We start from the raw sequence: 21494 nt of genomic DNA on the forward strand, positions 1-21494 counted from the left end.
TGTGTGTGTGTGTGTGTGTGTGTGTGTGTGTGTGTGTGTGTGTGTGTGTGTGTGTGTGTGTGTGTGTGTGTGTGTGTGCATATTTCATCCATACCTGAAGGGCTGCAGTGGAGCGAATCATAGCCCTGGGAAAAAACTGTGGGACAGATAAGGGAGAAAGAGGTGGAAAGAGTGGAGGGGAACGGGGTTAGGTTTTGGAGATTTCAGTAACTTAAAGCGTGTTCAACTATGGAGGTGGAGTGAGACAAGAAAGGACTGCAGAGGTTTATGAGAAGGTTAAGATCAGACCATGAGGGGAGAAGGAGGCTTAAAGGTCAGGAAATGAGTGCAGACACGGACAGAGCTGGGGAGGGAGGGAAGATGTGGACACGAGAGGGTGTACAAGAGAAGTTCAGTGGGGTCCTAGTGGCTGGTAGACATGGCCCAGGCCCCCTCCATCCTCCAGACGGAGAAGGCGTAGCTGAGTCTTTCATGGGCCAGGTAGTTGCAGCTGGCCAGCTTGGCGTCCATCTCATCGCTCTGCAGCACCTGGTAGAGGAAGTCGATGTAGCGTGAGGCCAGCTTCAGGATCTGGATCTTGCTCAGCTTGTCCGAAGGTAGTGTAGGAATGATCTTGCGCAGAGAGGCAAAAGCGTCGTTCAGGGATTGAGTGCGCTGACGCTCCCGCACGTTGGCGATGACGCGCTGAGAGTGGAGCTCCTCGAAGGGCGCCTCGGGCCTGGGGCCCAAAGTCGTCGGGGCCAATGACACAACCGTTGAGGGGCTTTTCTTCATCCTCTTTGGCCCAGTCGGTAGCAGGCTGCTGGAGCTGCCTGTGCTGCTCTCCTCTGCCTGACTGAGGCTGTCCTTTTTGGGATAAGGGGAGCGTTTTCGATTTCCTGGTTGAAGGGTCTTTTTTGATCCTCTCTCCAGCTCTTCCTCGCTGGCCCCCAGTCCTCCTTCAGGGGAGTTGGTGCAGGACACCTCTTCTCTCATTCTCCTGTCCACTAATAACCTTCCAGCCACCAACACAAAAACTGGATTTCGTGCGGTTCTTTATCGCTTGAGCTTACAGCTTCAAAAAAGAAAACAAAAAAAACCCTCAGCTTGACAAGCTTGTGTAAGTCACGACTGCTGAAGCTCCATCGGATTGGACGCCTTGTCGTCCTGTTTCCTGGTTACCTTGTTAAAATTCTCACTTTCACATTCCCCTCTCAACCTGCCAGACAGAACAACAACAAACCATCTGACAGGCAGGTCCACCTCCGCCTCTTTTATACCCAAACGCCAACCCGGAGCCTGCGGGCAGCTCTTATTGGCTCGAATGTTTTCCAGAGGGTGTGGCCGGGTATGAAACAGGCAGGAAAGCAGGAAGTGTGCTTTAGCTGGGCGGGTGATAGAGAAAAGGGGGTAAGTGGTTCGCTTAGCCAATAAGAAGTGCTGTGTCTAATGTTGCAGAGATGTCTGAGGCTTTATGGGTTCCAGATTTGGGCTGGACCGTTAGAGCGCCTGCATCCTCGTGTCTACACAAACCTTGCATCTCTGACAGTCACCACGTGTAAGCTTTAACGTTTTAATACTTTTATGATTATAGTGGCGCTTTAAGCTTAACTCTTTATTTCCCTTTAAAACTCAAACGTGAGAGAGTTCACCTAAGCATGTGTCGGTCATGTTCTTTATTATCCTGACAATGAGACGCTCGCTAAAAAAACAAATGGATTAGAGAACCGCAGAGAATTTATCGGTATAATAATGTACTTTATGATGTGGAATTTATGTTTATAAATCACGCCCATTGCCATGACAGGCCAAAAGGTACAGCGGTATTTTTCAGAAAGATGTTTTTTGTCAGCCAGCGAGTTAAAATCTGCATACCAGCCTCTGCAAACTTCCTTTTCCCTCCAAATGTGACACATCGATGGAAAAGTTCTAAACAAATAAACGCAGCTTATTAATATCGCTGCCGACATCAGTTGTCAGGTTGGGAAGGGAGGACTGCCAGGACCCTAAATAACCCCCTGACCTGAGTGGCCCAGCGACCTCAGTCTGCAGAGGTGAGGGAGCACCTAATTGTGCCATCCATGGCTTCGGGGCAGGGATCGACACATGTTCCTCCACAGCGCGAACCCATCTGGGTCTGCAGCCACTTAAAATGCATTTTCCACACGTTGGCAGTCGTGACACAGCAGGTAGGCCCCGCGTGAGAAAATGACAACAGGTTGTACACTGTGTGCAACCTACAATTTGGACACATCACTAAATCTTGCGCAAGTCTACCTCTGAATCTCTGTCAGTTTCCCAACAACAGCCAAAACCATTTATACCTTCATGCGTCATGACTGGAGTGACTCATCTGTGGATCACTGCTGAGAAGTCTTGCGGGGAGTTTTCTGCCGCTCTGAGCTGTAGAAATGTTGTACTTTTTGATGACAGCATGCTCAGCGACAGCCTTTACATTTCAACACCTCCATCTCCATAAAGCTGGTTACATCTTTGATGTTTCTGAAGCTTCAGAAACTTTGCGTAAAGACACTCAGAAACTGGTATTATTTACAAACACTGGTTTTATGGATCGTAACTAAAACCTCGTATCAGTTTCTATATGCTGCCCGACAGCCTCGAGCCAACAATTTGGATGTGATTGGCGTGGTATTTGAAGGATCGAATGCGAAGAGAGTGGTTCAGAAGATTTTTGATGAGCCCCATGATTGCACTGGTTTACATTTCATTCACAGAGAGCGGAAAGTAGCTCAATCCCAGTTGGGTTCAATCAACTTGGAAGAGAGAGAGAGAAACAGAGAGAAAAACAAAAAAAAACCCTCATCTGGTCATCAAAGCAAAAGGCTGTGGACAGAAACGGGGAATTATATGAGGTTACATTTACATAAGCGGCCAAGTCAACTTAAGGATTAACTGGTATTAAAACTGAGGCCTGCTGGGACCTCTGGTGGAGCCAAAGGAAGGACAGGAAAGTCATCGTTGCTCAGGCTAATCTCGGAAGCTGCTGCTTACCTTTAGCGAAGCCGTGGCTCTGTGCCACCATCATGGAAAAAATGAGCAAACATAAGCGGGTAGGCCTACAAGAATGTCGTGGCGCATAGAAGAGGCGGAAAAAAGAAGGAGAGAATGGGAGAAGAATGAGAAAAGGGGGGAAAAGAAAAAGGAGAAGAAAGGAGAGGGACAAGGGGGGAAAAAAGTGAGGCTGTCCAAACAGAACCAGATGCAGGAGTGTGGAGGCTCGTTTGATCTCGATCCTCATAGGCTGATTGATGTTGCACATTTCATTTCCTTGTCAAAGTCCTGACATAATGTTTCACTAAACACTCAGACCTGCTCTCATCTTTGTTCTGTTTCCACAGGGGTCATAATTAAGCTTTTTTTAGAGCAGAAAATAGATCATACACATATCAATATATCAACATACACTATATAGGCTTACATACACAGACACACACACACACACACACCGGGGGGTTTGGATATCCAAAAAGCCAGTATGTTGTCTGTTTCTGTCTCTCCACCATATGGTTTTAGCCTGACTGAAATACTGCACTGAAGAGTAGCCACGCTTACACTTTGAAGTTCAGGGGGAAATATCTTTATGTCCGTAATGCAGTCAATTCAATTACCATCATGTGACTCCGCGGTGACAAACTCAGCTGGTAGGAGCGCAGCGGCGTGACCGATCGTAAGTGATGTGTTTGGAAATCCATACTGGCCTAACAAAAGGAGCCAATCATTGAATTCCTCCTCACCTTCACCCCTGAGAATTTCCTCACCCTCCTGCCCGCAGTTACTGAAGTTTGCACACAGCACACTACAACCATACCCATCCTTCAAGAGCTCCATCCCTCCCCAGGAGCTTATAGTGACACAAAGGCAGACATCTGGGACCCATTTCCCCTCCGTGGAGAAGCCCTTCCTGTGGGGTATCCACTTAGAGGGGTTCGGGAGGAGTAGGCTGGGGGGTGTGCGGTGGGGTGAAGGTGCATGGTAGGTGGGGGATGGTGGTGGTGGTGATGGTGGTGGGAGCCTGAAGACTACTAATGAGGAGGAGAGGTGTGGATGATCTAAACACAGAGTCAAACCTCCTGCCTTTCCTGGTTCGGGACCTTTTCGATTAAAGAAAGGCTTCGAAATGTATTCATTCATTTTCTTTATTTGTTTATTTGCAGAGTTACACATAGTTTAGCATAAAGACTGGAAACAGCTCATAAAATCCACCCGCCAACATCTCAAAAGCACAACGGGTTATTCAGCACTAAAAATACCTGCACAAGACCTAGCACATTAAAAAAAACAGACACTCCACTGCTTTAATGACGTTTTTATTTTATTTTGTTTTACAGAGACAACACGCAGTTAGTGGTAATTACATCAGAGTTTGCTCACTGCAAAATGGGCAACTATTTCCCCTGGGCAGGTAGACAAAATTTTTTTAAAAAAAAGGAGAAGAAGAAGAAGAAGCAGGAAAAAACAACAACAACAGCCCATAGAAGTCTTATTACAATTATAATTCTCACCAGGCTCTTTGTTTCTCATAGTTTCCTGCCTCTTTTGTGTCTGTTCACCCAAATGTGATATTTATGATACAGACTCTTCTCATCTGTTTCCAGAAATCCAAACGAGAATATTTCTCCCGGGCTTTCATCTCTGATTTGAAATGACCAAATCCATCCGCCAGCACTGACAAGCCCTTAAAAACACTGATTTTCCACATACAACTTTTGTTCATGCTTCATAATGCAGAAATAAATAAAAAAATAAAATAAAAACTTCTCACGAGTGGTGAAATTCATATGCTGTTGAAGTCTTACAATCGATGGTCCAGATATGCTCCTGAACAGACCTCGAGGTGAGCTTGATTGACACACTTTTTCTAGGTGTGTGTTTACCCCAGCTGCGCACAAGCATCTATTATTCTTGTTTAGCTGTGCCTTCTTCGTATTAGATTGTAATTTATCATAATATTTAGCACTCGGGCTTCCTTCAAATGTCCCTGCTTTCATGTGTAATTTAGCCAATATCCTGCTCTGGCTCTGATTACAGTGTTTAAGTGCTGGGGTCCATCCGTGGCACATTACAAACAGTCCCAGCGGAGCTCACAGCTGAGCTGGGGATAACACACACTGGGTTGGTGCAGGCGGAGCAGCAGGTTAGGCTGGAAAAAAAGAGTCGTGGGACTCATTCTGGCACTTTCAGAGAAGAAGAAGCAGTGTATGATGGCTACAAGACAGAAGAAGGGGTGGGAATGTGTAGTGACATTATCACACATCCAGCTCCGTCGGGTGTTCCAATGAAGCAATGTGTGCAAGGTGGAGGGAACTAAACTGATTAAATATGAGAGCTTGCTGAAAATAAATGGGCCTGCTTGTTTTGTTTAGTTTTTTAGTAATGACTGATACGTGGCAGATAAGTTTGTGAACCACTTAAATAAAGGTGTGTTATGTGAAAGTGGTATTTCTCTTTCTTGATCAAGTGTGTTGATTTATTTCAGACACAAAAAGACATGCGTTAAACATGCAGGTATAAACAAGTGGTAGGTGTGCATATGTGTTGCTTCACTGTTACATCATATCATCTCCATATGTGCGAGCAGCACGTCCTGTGATCTCCCTGTGAATCAGAAAATGAATTGCAAGGGCAACACATAGCAAGTACATTTAGATTTGAACTTTATTGGCAGTAAACACAAATAAGGATTTTTGGATTTCTATCAAAGCTGCCTCTGTAGTCAACATGACCCCCCGTCCCCCAAATGTTTTTTAATTTAAACTTAGTGCTGACTCTAGACAGCTAGGCAGAAAGACGCTGATGTGATCAAGCTCTATATATAGAAAACCATCACATGAGAGTCATTTTCACTGCTGAGTCAGCCACACAACTTCACCATGTTAGGTTCACTTTTCTTCTAAGTAAGCCTGACAGTGAGTCAGCAGATCAGCGCTGACCATGTGGCCACTTCACTTGGAAAATCCTGTTTCAGTGTGAACTTCTTAAATGAGCTTATCAAGCCGCAAGTATTGTCTGTGAGGAAGAGACTCTTTCTACAGCACTTTTCAACTGAATGTGAAACAGAAACACAATAATGACCTTTTACCATATGTGAAATGTAGTGTACATTCAACACCAAGCCAAAAGCTTGTGACGTTAAGTCTACAATGTCTGAATATCTTGATATGAGATGAGAAGGCAATCAAACACCTTTCTGGCTTTCTATGGTCCTTTTTAGACCAAAAAAAACCCCCAAACAAAACATACACATATACCATGAATCAGTTTGAGCGATAGTTCTTCAGATAAAGATCCCTGTCAGGTCAAGTGTCTAAAAACTCACTCTTCAAATGCTAGTTCCTGGAAGCAGTGTGAACCTGGAAAATCCAGGATTAGACACTATCACGCATCCAGCTCTGTCGGGCGTTCCAGTGAAGCACTGTCTGCAAGGTGGAGGGAAATGTTGCGTTTCTGAAGCAGAGCTATTGCATTAGAAACATCAACAGAGCCAGCTTCAAAGGGGTCTGCCTTCACATTGAATCAGGCCCCACTTCCATTAGATTAGATGGCCTTACCAAAGTTACATTGCGTTAACGTTTCTTTATGGTTTCTCAAATCCCTCGCTCTGGTTTTGGTTCCCCCTGTGAAGCCACTTCAAACAGCCTCTGCCATGGCATATCCCTTTGTGCTCTAAAACAGCAAATATGTGTCTCTCTAAAATGTTTCAGATGCAAGCTCGCAGTGGTCCCAGAGGCGGAGAGAGCATCGCACACACAAACACATCAGAGGAGCAATGAACAATAGATGAGTGTAAAGGTAAGCCATCTAGCGTGCTGTCAACAGCCGATTCAATTGACTGATGAGTGATGGTCGGTGCAGATGAAGACAGACAGATGAGGAGGAAAAAGGTCAAAAATAGAAAGAGAAAAGCGGAAAAACAGGGAGAAATCCTGCATCAGTAAATCAGTGTGTTAAAAGGAAGGGATTGGACGGAGGGGGGGGGCTGCAAAAGGTCTAGAAACATATGTTTCAGTTTGTAAATAAAACAGTAAATTGCTATGGATATTGCTTAAATATCTGTGGGCTTTGTACCATGCTTTGCGGAAGTTCCTCGGAAATCATTCTGGGACTGCCTTCTTAAAATGCCAAAGCGACTTCTTAATGTCAAAGCGGCCATCTGGTTCTCGACCAATTCAAGATGTTTTCTTTTCATTTCGTTTTTTTTTCTTCCTGATGCTTCTTTTTTTAGATCAAATACTTCATTTTTGTATGATTAATTCCGCTTTTCATCAATCGCAGTGGAAAAGCCAGCAAACCCGTAAATCCCCGTTCACCTTCTATCTGGCACTCTAAAGTAAAAGTATTTCTACTTCATTCAAGAAATTGAACACTACAATACCAGTACAATATACATCTTCAACACTTTTACAGTTGTAATGCTTCTTCTATTATGGTAAAGGCCAAGCCTAGGCAACTAATTTTCCCAAGGAGCCACATGAGAAACTGGGACTGTTGTCCCAAGGGCCACGCCAATAAGCTTACTGGTGCTACCCTCCATAACAGTCCCACCAATAAGCCTATTGGTGTGGCGAATAAGCTTGTTGGTAGGACTATTGTGGATGGCCACAAAAAAAGATTATTGGTGGGACGGTTGTGGAGGGCCAGCAGTGTGGCCCTCCACAACAGTCCCAGTTTCTCATTTGGCCCATTGGGGAAAAAAATTTTGCCCACCCTGTTTTGTTTTGTTTTGTTTCCTTTCCTACAGTCACCTGGCTGTTTATATTTTACATACATTGCAAATGTCAAGGTATGTAAAGGTCAAGGAGGTATCAAAATGTGAAATTCCAGCAATATATTTAAACACTCATTCTGCCCCCTAACAATTTTAATACCAGGGTTCTCAAGGTGCAGTCCATGGAGGCAGTCGCAGCCCTTGATAACATTTTATGTGGTCTATGAGCGCAGCAGGACAAGAATGCACTACTGTACATTTGATTTATCTGCAGGTCAAGTCATTCTATGAAACAGCTGTGCAGAATGAGACCAGAGAGTTTCTTCTCTTTCTGTTAGAGCAGACTAAACTTTCCTAACACTGATAAAGTACACCTGGTATTAAGGAAATGTTGCAGCCACAGGAGCCACAGTTTGATAGAAGATAGTATTTAGACAAAGGTGTTTCTCATTAAAATAAATTAGGGCTCCATGCTAAAATGCAACAGAAACTTTAATGCCATTACAAACACCTGTATTTGCTTACCATTTTATGTTAAATCAGGTATATGATTAAAAAAAACCCTCTAAAACAGTACAAATTATCAATATGAAGTGCTATCCTCGGAGCAGGCGTAAAAATATTGACTACACTTGATATGTGCAATTTTCTTGTGAGCCCTTCAGTTTCCCCAAAAATGTACTCAGTTATCAAAACTTTCAAAAACCACTGGTTTAATGCTTTAAATAAATGCTCAGAAGCAGACGATATATAAGCTGAAACAGTGCTGTACACATATTTAAAGGCTAGTACAAGTAATTTCTGCACCTACATAAATTCTTGCACCACTTGAAAAATCGTAACTTTGATTTTTGATGCCAATTTTCTCCCAGGGTTGACAATTTTGCATTTCACCAACTGGCAGTGCCATCTTGTTCTCAATAAATTATGCAATGGTTTGCATATTTTTCAATTCAAATATTTAAATCAGCCACATCTGACATGTTTCGCAAAAATTTTTGAGCTGTAGAATCATAATGCATAATATGGCTTAAACTGGATTAATATCACTGCTCAGGGAGCAGTTTTAACTTTTTTTTAAACATGGTTAGTTAAATACAAAAGAATACATCACACTTTGTGAAGTCACCTTATATTTTGCAGCCAAATAACAACAGTGGAGCAAACTGAAATGAAAAAGCAATGTAATTAAAAGTAAATATCCAATAATCTACTAATACTTTCACTTTGCAATAAAACATTTTAAAATGAGGACCAAGTTTTTCTTTCTCTCTATGCATTTTGATGCTAATGGTGTTATAATAATATATGTGTGAACAGACTGTTGACACATCTACAAAAGCTAAATGTGCTCTAACTGTTCACTTTCATGTGCCAGTGTGAACACATGAACAGGTCCAAATTTGCTGTTCTATAACTGAAGTCAGACACTCAAATTCTGACTGTAAGTGTATGCTGAATGCAAAGGAACATCTTTACTTCTTGCCGGTTGCTTGCTATAGATTTAAACAGTCATCTTGTGTTTGCTCTGCAGTGTGTAATTATACAGGATGTTTAGGATATTTGGGTTATTTGAATGTCTAAACTATTGTTTCCAGTCTCTCCACACTCTGCCAGACTGCCAGTCAAGACAACTTCCTCCCTTGATTTGGGTAGAGTCCTGTAATTGAATAAAAAGAGACCCCTCCCTCTCTTTACATACTACACACACACAAACACACACATGCACATTTTACAGGCTGGTGTATAAACTTAATAGGGTGCATTTGGTTCCAAAGCCCCCAGCCCGCTTGATGGAAAGTGAGCTGGATTGTTTTTCAGTTTCTTAATGTCGAAGTTTATAACAGCCAGATAAAAACAACGTTACCATGGTGATTTAACCACAACATCGCAATTACCTTGATGCTGCGAGACTCTCCGGGCTTACAAACAAACCAGTATAATGCAATTAAGATATAAGCACCACAAAAATGTTGGTAAAACGCAGAGGAAGGATGTAGGACAGCAACAAAGTGAAATAATCATGGTGGCTTTTCCAGGATCAAAGTTATTGATAAATATAGTAAATAACCAAGCACCATGCCAAAATTCACTTCTTTTAATCCTCAGCATAGCAGGAGTTCTTTCCTTAATGAGCACTGCAGGATGGAATTAAGGGGACACTTTTTTTTTCTTCCGCTAGATATTTTTCTCCTAACAAATAACTTAATGAGCGAAAGAACACCAAAAAATGATAGCACTGTAAAAATTCGCTAACATATTTTTCACATCAACTTCAAAGTGCTTCTATCAGGCAGCTGCTTTAACAAAATCATATAGCAAAAAAAAAACAAAAAAAACCACCCTGCACCAGCCTCCCCCACCCCCCCACCTTTCCTTTGAGGGACAAAATAAAAATGTGGATAAATGGAATAATTGCCCAACTTCAAAGTGCAGGTTATTGCCTGCGTTTACTGTTGCGATTGCAATGCAGTGGGGATGTTTTCTCTTCAGAAGGGTGGCTCGGCTTGGTGGGAGAAGTGCTTCATTCCTGTCAGGGTGCAAATCACATTTTAATGCCTAAAAACACTGACCCTTCTTAGTCAGAAGAGGAGTGCATGACACTTTCAAAATGATTCCATGATAGTTTCTAATACTCACATTATAAGCTTTGTGATTTTTTTATTTTATTTTATTTATTTTTTTGATGGAGGGGGGAGGGGGGGGTGTTGTACTTTTTAAAGAACAGCAGACATTAAAAATTTTAGAGGAACAGAAAGTGCAAAAGAAACAAAGAAATTCCTGGTCAGAAAAGAGGAAGAGCTCTTGGTCACAGCCATGCACATTTTCAGACTTTATTAACAGCACTCTTAGAGACACTCCTGCACAAACACACACACACCTACATTGAGTCAAATGATACATGCGGATGCACAAAGTTTCCAGACTCACCTTACAATATAAATGTCCATAATCGGGTTTCACATGGATGATATAAAACAAAGTAACTTGATTACTTAAGTGTGCATAACAGTGTCATCACAGCCCAATGAATGCCCGTTTCGCCTTTTTGTCACACAGACAAAAAATAAAATAAAATTTAAAAAAATCACTCATACAATAAAAATGCTGGTTCAAAGTTCAGAAACATACAGTACCAATACATTGGTGCTTATTTGGAATTTCACAGGAAAGCCTAAATGATGAAGGATTTCAGGCTCACCTGCCTTCAATAAGGCCTCGACGCACTTTTAAAGCAGTGTGTGAATGTATATCAGCTTTAAATCACTGTACATCAAGGGACCGGTGCTTTGTGATCTGATTTTGTCATTTGATTACTCAATGTACAACCTGTAAGCTAGTAAAAAAAAACCACCTTAAATAGAAATATCACACAGATAGAACGATAAGAAACGCCCATGAACTGTACATTTATATCTGGAAGAGGGATACCCCCTAGTGGCTGCAGCGTTGAACTGAAGGTTTTCACAGAAGAGTCGGTAAATTTGCAACAAGTTCTTTAACTGCGATGTGGTTAAAAAAAATTGATCATATTCTAGGAATGTTTTACCAAGAGGACACTGTGTAGATTCAGGGGTGAACGAAAAAGTAAGAAAAAAATATCTATCTGGGCTCGTATAAAACTGAGCTGGATTTATCAGAAAAGTTTAGAAGTCAGCGAAAAATCCTGCTCAGAATTAAAAATGAACCAGTACGTGGTGACGTGGAGACCCTGTTCAAGGTCATGATGCTCTGCATAAAGAAAAGAAAAAATGCACTGCTGGTTTATTTTTTTACTCCTCCATCAGCTCCACACTGTGAGAGCAAAGTCTGTGCATCTTCTGTAAGATGCAGGACTTTCCCTCAGAAGTCACTGAGGATACCGATGTCCTCAAACTCAGTGCGGTATTGTTCAGCAGTGTGGGTGAGCATGAAGGACCATTTCAGGGTCATGACGCTCCACACACAGGACAGGTAGAAGCTCTGAGGGTCAGTGAAGGCTGCGAAAACAGAGACACACAATTCAATTCAATTTTATTTATATAGAACCAATCCACACAACAGCTCCCTCAGGGCGCTTTGACAATCAAATAACCCCTTGTGAGCAAGCACTTGGGGTTATTAGGACCTAAACACATTAAATGTCCCACTCTACAACCATCTTTTAACTGAACCCTTTCTTCTGTAAAGTAAAAGATGCTGGCTGCAAAGTACTGGGTCAAATAATAAAACTATTTGAAATAAGTAATTGATAAACAATGATTTCACATAGCAACAAGTCTGAGTATGTACACCACAGAGCTGTTTGGTAATGAACAATATACATAAAAAAAATGAAGTGAGACCAGAAAGTGATGCCGAACAACTCACTGTCTTTGTATAGGGCGCCAATGCCCAGGAAAACAACGATGCTTGCGAGTGCCAGCAGAGAGAAGAAAATCCCAATGAGCATGAAAAACCTGAGGCCTTTCAGCCAGGTCCGCCAGTAGTCCTGCAGGTACATGATGTGAGTGATCAGGGTCCAGAGTGCCAACACACCTGAAGGAAGAGACCAGGTACAGACAGCAAAGTTAGCTTTCAGCTTCATGAGTCTGTTTAAAAGGCAGAGTACTACAGGTTTTACATGATATGATCCACCTTCTTGCCATTTTCTAATAATATGTAAATGCATCAACACATTTCCACATTATTACACTTTTTAAATTTTATTGTTGCACTGTAACAGAGCTGCAGTTGTTGTGCACATATTCAACTCCTCTCTGATTCAGATTTAATGCTAAAGCTCTTGTTTTACTAACCTTTAAGCCTTACGTCAGGACTGGTGCTGAAAACTAAGTCTGACTGGAGGAGGAAGTCTGAATATTACAGTGAGACTGGCTGAGAATCTGTATTTGGTGGTATCTATAAGAGTTCTGATTCTCAAGTGTTTGATTTCAGTTTACTTGAGTTCATCAGTGGGGAAAAGATTAAAGATTAAACTTGTGTCAAGTACGTTTTAAACCCCCTTTGAGTTGATGGCAGCTTGGAAATTTGGAAAATACTCTGAGGGACCAATTTGTGTCCCAAAGAGGAAAACATCCTTTACAATAACAGCTCCTCACTTCTGGAACATTATTCTAACTTTGAATGTAACCTTAAAGCCATCATACCTAGCTGTTTTCCTTATGCTCACATTTTCTTTTTGTTTGATTGATTTGTAATTCATACAAGCTAACTGTATGTTCTGTCTAACATCAACTGTTTGCCTAGTTTTTGCTCACTTTATCCTTTAATGACTTTTATGTTTTCAAAAAGTAGCTAGGAGGCAGATTCTGCCTCAGCCATTTGGCTAACGCTGGCACATTTATGGTGACCTTCATTAATGCAGACTGTCCCTGACAATTAACACTAACATTAAAAATGTGTAGTAAACAACACACTTACAGCTGAACTGAACATACAGCCATGTGAAAGAGCCTGTGAAAAACTAAGTACACCTCATGATTCAGACGCTTGTAGCACCACCCACAGCAGAGATAATTTAAAGTAATGGTTTTCATTATGAAGTTGTTAGTCGCTAACATTATTTGGGAGGAATTCTGGCCCACTTTTCTTTGTTTGCTGAGTTCATTGAGGTTTTGGGGTATTTGTTTATGCGCGGCTTTCTTAAGGTCCTGCTACAGTATTTTAATCAAGATGAGGTCTGGACTTTGACTGGACCATTGCAACACCTTAATTCTTTTCTCTTTCAGTCATTGCGTTATAGATTTGCTAGAGTGCTTGGGAACTTTGTTGTACTGCATAACCCACTTTTAGCTAAGTAACACACGAGCCTTCATATTTGACTCTAGAATACCTGGGTATACAGAGCAGTTCATGGTTGATATAGTGACTACAAGATGCTACTTCAGGAGCTCAGGTCCTATGGCGGAAAAAACCCTAATCATCAACCTTCCAACTGCCATGCTCAACAGTCGGTACGAGGTGTTTGTGCAGTGCATTATAGCCAAACATCTGCATGTGCTTTTTAGTGAAAAGAGGCTTTCTCTTTGTATCCCTTCTAAATGAGCCATACTTGTTCAGAAACTCCTTTGAGTTTGAGTCTAACCTTATTGTAAATTTGCTGGGGTGTCACTTCCGGAAAGATTTGAAAGCTCGATCCTAGAAAATTAACAAAACATCTGCTTTTATACAGGTGCTCACACTTGCTGAATCATTTAATCAGGTGCACTATTTACCCTCTTAATTCATATGGAAGAAGTAAGAGTGTACTTAGCTTTCACAGTGAAAACTGTCTTTTTCACATGACTGCATATACCAGTCATTGAAATAAATTTGACTGGTCATGAACTTTTGTTTGTATAATCAATAAATGCTGGATCATGACACAGCATGCTGCCAAATGCTGAGTCAATAAATCACACTTCTCTTTTTGTCATTGCAACAGAAGGAAGTGCAACAACTTTTATATTAGTTGAAGATCAGTGAAGATGCACAGGATACACTTTTGCTCTTTCCTGTGGGATGACTCATCATCATGTAAACATGTTTGTGGTCTCACAGGATCAGATTCAGATTTACTTGTGGGTAAAAGAATTCAAAATCTTGATATTATATCAATATGTATTTTTAAAAGAAAGAGGAAAACATGGTATGGTGCAAATGAACCTTTAACTGTTTACTGTGTGCTAAGTTTTTTATATATTTTAAAAAAAAAGAAGTTGGGATGGACAGTCTGTATGCAAGCATACAACAACAACCATGACTCTACTTCATGTGCTGGATTATTTCTGATATTGTGTTAATAAAATAACAGCTTTGATTAAAATCAATAGCCCAATTCTTTTCAACGCTGACTGACTGTGAAATAAATCAGGCACGTCAATTACGCCCCAGCCTGATGGACAAAGAAATTGCAGCTCTTCATTTTCAGTTCGATTAATGTGTTACTACCAATGTAATTAGGAATGGTTACTGACTAACTGCACAAAAAGATGACACCACTGTTGTACTTTAACTAGTTTGATCTTTGGTAAAAATGCACATTTAACAACCGCTAACACTGAGTACACTACACCCTATCAGCAGATGAGCGCAGAGGTTTCAGATGCTCATCTGTAAACCTCGATAGAGTTTCAAAGGTCAAATTTCCAGATGCAACTCTTTTATCACCGTTGCACGGTTGTGCATGGGCGGAAGCATTTTTATCTTTTTGGCAAACCTAACAGGATCTAACATTGCGATTTGTGACATCCTGTCAAGTCCATTGTCCATATGTTCACACTGCATGATAATATCTGAACTCAAAGCAGCACAGTCGTAAAGGAAATGCTACTGCTCTAAAACAACAGCCTTTCTTTTGCAATGTTGACATATTTTCCTTTTATTGTGAGTTTGCACAGACATGCCCTTTAACCAGGTGTAAATCTGTACTCGGATTATACTCGGACATGGATTATACATCACGCTCCCTTATTCACCATCAATGTCCACAGTAAGTCATACAAAGTACTGGTGATTCAGGATTGGAAAGGTTTTAAAAATGTCCTTTAAAAACTGACATTGGAGAACGGAGACTCTAATGGTTGATCTAGTAGGTGTTCACCAGTGGGAACAGATTAAAGTATAAACAACAGGAATGCTATTATACTTGTTAATAAATGATGCTGAAAAAGACTCTTCTACTGTGGATAGTGTTATTTGTCTAAATGTTCTGAGAATTAATTCATAATTCAGATGAACACAGAGCGACTTATTTTACTTAGATTTATAGGATTTGGGTCTTGAACATATTTAAACTTTCTATTTAAAAAAGACACTTGTGTAGAAGTTTATGAACATAAAGTGACATCTGATTATTTTAAGGTCTTCAAGACAAACAGTAAATTTAACAAAAACTTTTTTTTTTAAAAAGTGCAATATTTACGCACACATTTGGTTGCCGCATGTGTCATAAAGTTAGATGACCTGGCCTTGAAATAGAAGTTATACCTGTGACACATCTCTAACTCTACGCTCCCATAAATGCCAATAAATCTCTCATTCACTGCTCCTCACACTCATCACATGTATCGCTGCAGAGTGTTTACTTCACCTGACAGTCCCCCCATGGCTCCAGTCCAAGGCTGATTGTACACGAAGTTCCACACCAGAAAGGCTGAAAAGCCCACGATCGTACCAAACGAAGCATAGGCGATCCTCATGTACGTCTTATTGATACCCATGATTGCAAATTTAAAGTTAATAATAAAAAAAATAAAATAAAGGCTGTGTGGGGAGAAGCAGTCGCGGGCTGGGCTGGAGGAGAGCCGAGTGTCTGTGAGCTGCAGCAGCAGGAGGTAAGAGCTGGTAATAATAAAATATCTACCTGACAAAAAAAAGGTCCACGAGGACACAGTGTGACTAAAAAAACGCGTGTGCTCTTCTGGCTAATGTGGTTACTGTGAAACATGACAGCGCGTTTCTGATGAGGGATGTCCTATCCAGCTGCAAAAACACACAGCCTTGCGTTACGTCATCAAGAAATCTGATCATGGTGGGTGGACACAGCAACCCCTACAGGACCACAGAGGAAATTATCTACCTCAGAGCTCTGTGTGTGTGTGTGTGTGTGTGTGTAAAATAACAGCTGGACAGATTAAAACCCTTTTTAATTTGCATGTTGGATTCATAGGTGATGAATGACAAATGTGTTTTTATTTTATCTGGGCAGATCATAAGTGAAAAAAATAAGAAAATGATCCGGCATGATTTACATGGAGGTTTTGAATAAAATAACGTGCTTCTTGGGGCTGTTATATTAAATTTTTATTTGATCTGTGTACTGCATTTGAAACAGATGGCCACATTGTCCATAGAAACTGCTGGTGTTGGTACAAAGGCTCCTGTCTTGTCTTCATAGGAGAATTCTCCCCATCCTCAGCCATCCTTCCTGGGGTCTTTCCCATATTCTCAATCTAAATGCCATCCCTGGGTCAAGATAATCCATTTATACAGTCATGTGGAAAAGAAAGTTGTCACTTTCTAAATTGTCTTGTAAAACACTCAGTAGGCTCTCATTGCTTTCATGGGAATTAAGTGGCTAAATAGGTGTTGCTCATCAAAATAAGACCATACAATGGTTGCAAAAGCACCATGAGCTACATCTAAGATGCTACAGAAGTTAGCATGTTAAATGCTTAAGTTCATGACAGTACAATCAGAAAAACATTGAACAAGTATGGCTTGTTTAGAAGCTGTACAAGGAAAAGGCCTCTCGTCTCTAAGAAAAGCACATGGCAGAACAGCTTAGGTTTGCAAAGCTGCATCAAAGGGATAAAACCATAAGACAGATAATGGTCATAATGCTGTGAGTTATGTACTGATAGGCTGTTTGGTTTTCTCCAAACAACTCATACTGACTGTCACAAAGCTAGAATAATTTTCCCAAAGTGAGGAGCTGTTATTCTAAAGGATGTTTTCATCTTTGGGACACAAATTCTCCCCTTAGAATATTCTCCAATTTTATGCTGCCATCAATTCAAAGAGTACCACAGGCACCTCTGACACAATGCTATCTTACATACAAAGCACTCCATGTGTTCTAAACCTGCACAATTAATGTTTTGGCAAAAGAGCACAACAACATTCAGAAGGGCAATGGTATATTTACATATATAAAAATATATTTATTTACAATATATTTATTGTAGAGTCCTAATTTCCACTGCTATGCAGACGATCAGCTCAGTGATCCTACGCCAGAGGTCCTTTCATCGGGCCCAAAAAAGGATTTCTTTTTTTTAAATATATATTTTATTTTAAAAACACCACAAATGTCATCCATGCTTTCACATCTTCATGTTTGGACTGCTATATTTCCTGCTTTCAGTGGCTGTAGCCCAGGAGCTAGAGCCGGTCAGCTACTAATCAGAGGGTTGGTGGTTTGATCCCCGGCTGCTCCAGTCTGCATGCAAAATATCCTTGGGCAAGGTACTAAGCCCAAGTTGCTCTCCGATACATCTACTGGAATATCAGTGTTAGAAAGTGCTTGAGCATAGAAAAAAGTGCTTGCGTGAATGAGGCTATAAAGTGCTTCGAGTGCCCATGCCACTCTAAGTGGTTTACCAGCCACCTGGTGGATGTTAAGAGGTTTACACCAGAAATAGTTGCTCATTTGCACGATCAGCTTGGTAAGAACAGGTTTCGAAAAAGTTAAAACTTTCTGTTACAAACACAGCTGTGTGCCAACCTAGACCTTGCTGCTTCTTCATATCAATTGTATTTACAAAATGTGCAACTATAATATATACCAAATATGACCTGGGGTTGAAGTTAAAGGTACATGTAAACATAATGAAGAGTTGTCTGTGAAGGTTCTCAGTCATCCAGGTCATTGTAGTCTAAGGAGCTTGGAAAGAAAAGCGTCTGGACTTCTTTAAGTTGCTTGAAGACATTTCACCTCTCATCAGAGAAGCTTCTTCAGTTCTAAGGGTCAAAAGGTGGAGAGTCCCAGATTTAAACCCAGTGGGAGTTTCCCCCCAAAGAGGGACAAAAGGACCCCCTGATGATCCTCTACCTAATCACATGAGCCAAGGTGTGAAAACGGGTGTGGGTCACAATCAGCCAGGGTTTCGGGTGAGCTCATTGTGAAACCTGGCCCCACCCTATCATGTGATTTCCTGAGTTCTGGAAGAGTTCTGGAAATCTGATAGATAACAGGAGTTAGAGTCAGAACTGTAGAACTGAAGAACTGCAAGAATAAAAAATAACCTTTATACAAAAAGGGGAAGATGGTAAAAGGTTTTAGAAGACCTGATACAGTTTTATTGTAGCTCAAAGATGAAGATTGATGACTTGAAATGGGTCAAAATGTCAAAGAATGAGCTTTGTAAGGGGTAATGTCAGTTGGACTGACACAGTCAAAAACAGCAGTTGACAATAGTTAAAAGAACTTTAAACCAACACAGAAATATGATTTTCTCTTTAAACCTTTTTATTTCAAAAACAGTCCAACTCTTTGTTTAACACTGTACAAAAAGTAATCAAAGAACTGTGCAAATTATTGGTAAACTGATTAGTTCAATAAAATAATCACAGTGTACGCAGGACTACAGCGTGGAATCATGCAGTAATAAGGAGGGGAAAGTGACAAATAATTGCATGTAAGGTCTGGCAGATTTTATTTTTTTAAAGAAACTAAACTAAAATGACACAAATTAAGAAGTTCAAAAAATACATAAATCTCCAATAAAAAGTAATGAGAAAGTTACATTTACAATAATGCCAGCAGAAAAGATGACTTTAAAACAAATGTTCAGAGAACATCATGCTAACATGCATTTTCCACATGAAGCCATAGCCTCCTATTTAGTTACTGTGTATTAATGATTTTAGACAAAAACCTGAGTGGAGTTAAGCTATTGATCATGTATACTGAACCTGGGAAGGTTCAGAACTCTTCTGCTCAAGAGTTAAACCAGCAGGATGCTTTTATTGTGAAAAACTTAAAGAAAGTGTTGCATGCTTCAGTAATGCAGTGGAGAAAAAAACTGCACTAACCCATCTTATGTTGGCCGTTAATCTGGCCCATAGGGGAAAAACAGCATACAACACTAATTTGATGATGTCGATGACAACTTTACATTTGCTGGCAAGAAGTAATAGAAAAAGAACTCGTCCAATTTCTTCTTCATGATCTTGATAATGACGTTGTCACGGTATATACGCTGAACCAGCATGTCTTCTCTGGACAACACCAACAGATCACACCATGATGTGCCCGTAACCATCATCTCTCCCTGGATGTGCCAATAGTACGGGTGATTCTTATTCAACTGTAAGACTCCATTGCGACAGATCAGGAAAGCGCAATCAATGAAGCTCCGAAACTTGACGCATTTAGCATGGACCAGTCCAAAACTGTTGGTCTCATTGGAATCGTACACCAACCCATCAGGGTTCGCCCCCAGCCATGGAGCATTCGGATGAACGACAAAACCACAGGGGTACCAGTTGACGCACATTTGCCGACAATATTGCTGGAAAGCTTCATTTTTTATTTCCTCCTCTATCTGTGCTGCTTTGCTCAGAGAAAATCCTTTCTGAATCTTAAATATCAGATGCTCGATATTGCTTTGTCCCGATTTGAGTTTGCAGATCTCTCTGAAACGGTTGGTCAAGCGCAGCTTCTGCAGTTTCTTTATGTTCTCCCTACAGCCACGAGTGGATTTCTCCAGAGTGTGTGCTTCTTCCCAGGTGACCTGCATGGCATTTACATGTTCCTGCTCCTTGGCGCTAAGTGTAGGAATGGCAGACACTGATTCAAGTTCATGGTGAGATAGAGGAAGCGGCAGCCGAGAGGGAGCATCACTGTTTATCGTATAACCCTGACTTGATGGCACAGGGCACTGGTAGGATAGGAGGGAACCTTTGGGAACTTTACCAGAAGCACAGTCCACCCATTCCACATCTGTTGTGAGGCCCATTTTGGTTATCAAAGGCTTCTGGTCATCAGGAAAGTCCCTGTAGGCTTCTTTAAGCCTTTCAATAAACGACTGGCATTCAGATGGGACAACAGTGGTGAATTTCATGGGCGTCAACCTGTACGACACATAATTATTATCTTTTTTTTTTTTTTTTTTTTAGCAAGTTGGGAGGGTGATTATTGAGGTTCTTGCCATTCTTACCTTGGAAATTCTAGCATGGTTTTCTGCAGGGGGCACACTAGCTTCTTCCAAAGAGTTTCACCCAAGGAAAGAAAGAGAAAAGAATTTTAATTGCTAAAAAAATACAAACAAAAGACAAATAAAGCATCTAAAAGCATAAAGAGTAATTTCTTCACATATTTGCAGATGACACCATTATGGAATCATGTATATTGAGAAAAAGGATTGGCCAACTAACCCTGCACTTTGGTGTGATGACACATTTTTCTCTAAACTTGTGTGAGAGCTGCTTTACCTTCAAAATGAGTGCCACTTATAGCTGTAAGCAAAGTCAGCATCAAGTTATCAAGTCATTGAATCATCAAGTTATTGAATAGATTAACCATTTATCTGGACAAAAAAGTAATTCCAAATGCTGTTTTGCAGTACAAAAGACTCCTTACATACACATTTTTACTAACCATCAGACTTGTACTATTTTTATTTATAAAAATTCTGAAGCACCAGAAACTCAGAATGCACTCGCCCGCATTTCATCAATAGAGGCTGTTCATTTTTGAAACTTACGGCCAATTCATCGGTCAATATCCTAGATCCTTTATGGCAGTTAATTCAGCAGTAATTATTAAAATGGGAAACAAAAGGTTCTCACAGTTGAACAGGAATGGGATTTAATTGAACAAACAAACATGGTGGTCAGAGGGCCTGGTGGCACCAGTGTCCGGCAGCCTCGCCTCTGTCAGTGCGCCCCAGGGCAGCTGTGGCTACAATGTAGCTTGCCATCACCAGTCTGTGAATGTGTGTGTGAATGGGTGAATGACTGAATGTAGTGTAAAGCGCTTTGGGGTCCTTAGGGACTGAGTAAAGCGCTATACAAATGCAGGCCATTTGATCGCTGAATCATCAAATGTTTTGGGAACAACAGTGATTGTATCACTACTGATTCAAACTAGCTGTAAGGATGTTTGTAAGGACTTCAGAGCATTACTCAGGCTTAATTTTACATCATATCTTGAATAAGCATGCATCAATAAATTCCGGATGGTGGTGTTAAGCTGCATGTGCACTTGAAACAATTATTTAATAAGTAGCGCTCTACTTCCAAGTAGGGCTGAACGATATATCGCATTTGCGATAATATCGCATTTGCGATAATATCGCGACATGATCAAGTGCAATTTTCT

General features: G+C 40.8%; 3 protein-coding genes across 3 annotated transcripts in view; all 3 read right to left on the reverse strand.

Moving 5' to 3' along the window:
- The window catches only part of LOC102200276 (twist-related protein 2-like), a 6611-nt gene extending 5401 nt beyond the window's left edge, over positions 1-1210 (reverse strand). Inside the window, exon 1 of the mRNA XM_005731349.1 lies at positions 95-1210. Within this exon, the coding sequence (XP_005731406.1) occupies positions 403-975 (573 nt within the window). The 5' untranslated portion in view covers positions 976-1210 and the 3' untranslated portion in view covers positions 95-402. The remainder of the gene's footprint in view (positions 1-94) is intronic.
- A 9315-nt stretch (positions 1211-10525) lies between these two features.
- Positions 10526-16023, reverse strand: LOC102200555 (heme transporter hrg1-B-like). The gene is made up of 3 exons (XM_005731350.1): positions 15759-16023; positions 12056-12223; positions 10526-11685 (listed from the first exon to the last, which is right to left on the reverse strand). The coding sequence occupies exons 1-3, from the start codon at positions 15886-15888 to the stop codon at positions 11549-11551; spliced, it is 435 nt and encodes a 144-aa protein (XP_005731407.1). The 5' UTR covers positions 15889-16023; the 3' UTR covers positions 10526-11548.
- A 2888-nt stretch (positions 16024-18911) lies between these two features.
- Positions 18912-21494, reverse strand: part of LOC102200833 (uncharacterized) — a 14365-nt gene continuing 11782 nt past the window's right edge. Inside the window, exons 3-4 of the mRNA XM_005731351.2 lie at positions 20332-20375; positions 18912-20245 (exon numbers count right to left, since the gene is read on the reverse strand). Of these exons, the coding sequence (XP_005731408.1) occupies positions 19258-20245; positions 20332-20375 (1032 nt within the window). The 3' untranslated portion in view covers positions 18912-19257. The remainder of the gene's footprint in view (positions 20246-20331; positions 20376-21494) is intronic.

This window comes from Pundamilia nyererei, unplaced genomic scaffold (genome assembly GCF_000239375.1).
Source record: "Pundamilia nyererei isolate P.nyererei 1_Seehausen unplaced genomic scaffold, PunNye1.0 scaffold00042, whole genome shotgun sequence".
In the NCBI taxonomy this organism is placed as follows: Eukaryota; Metazoa; Chordata; class Actinopteri; order Cichliformes; family Cichlidae; genus Pundamilia; species Pundamilia nyererei.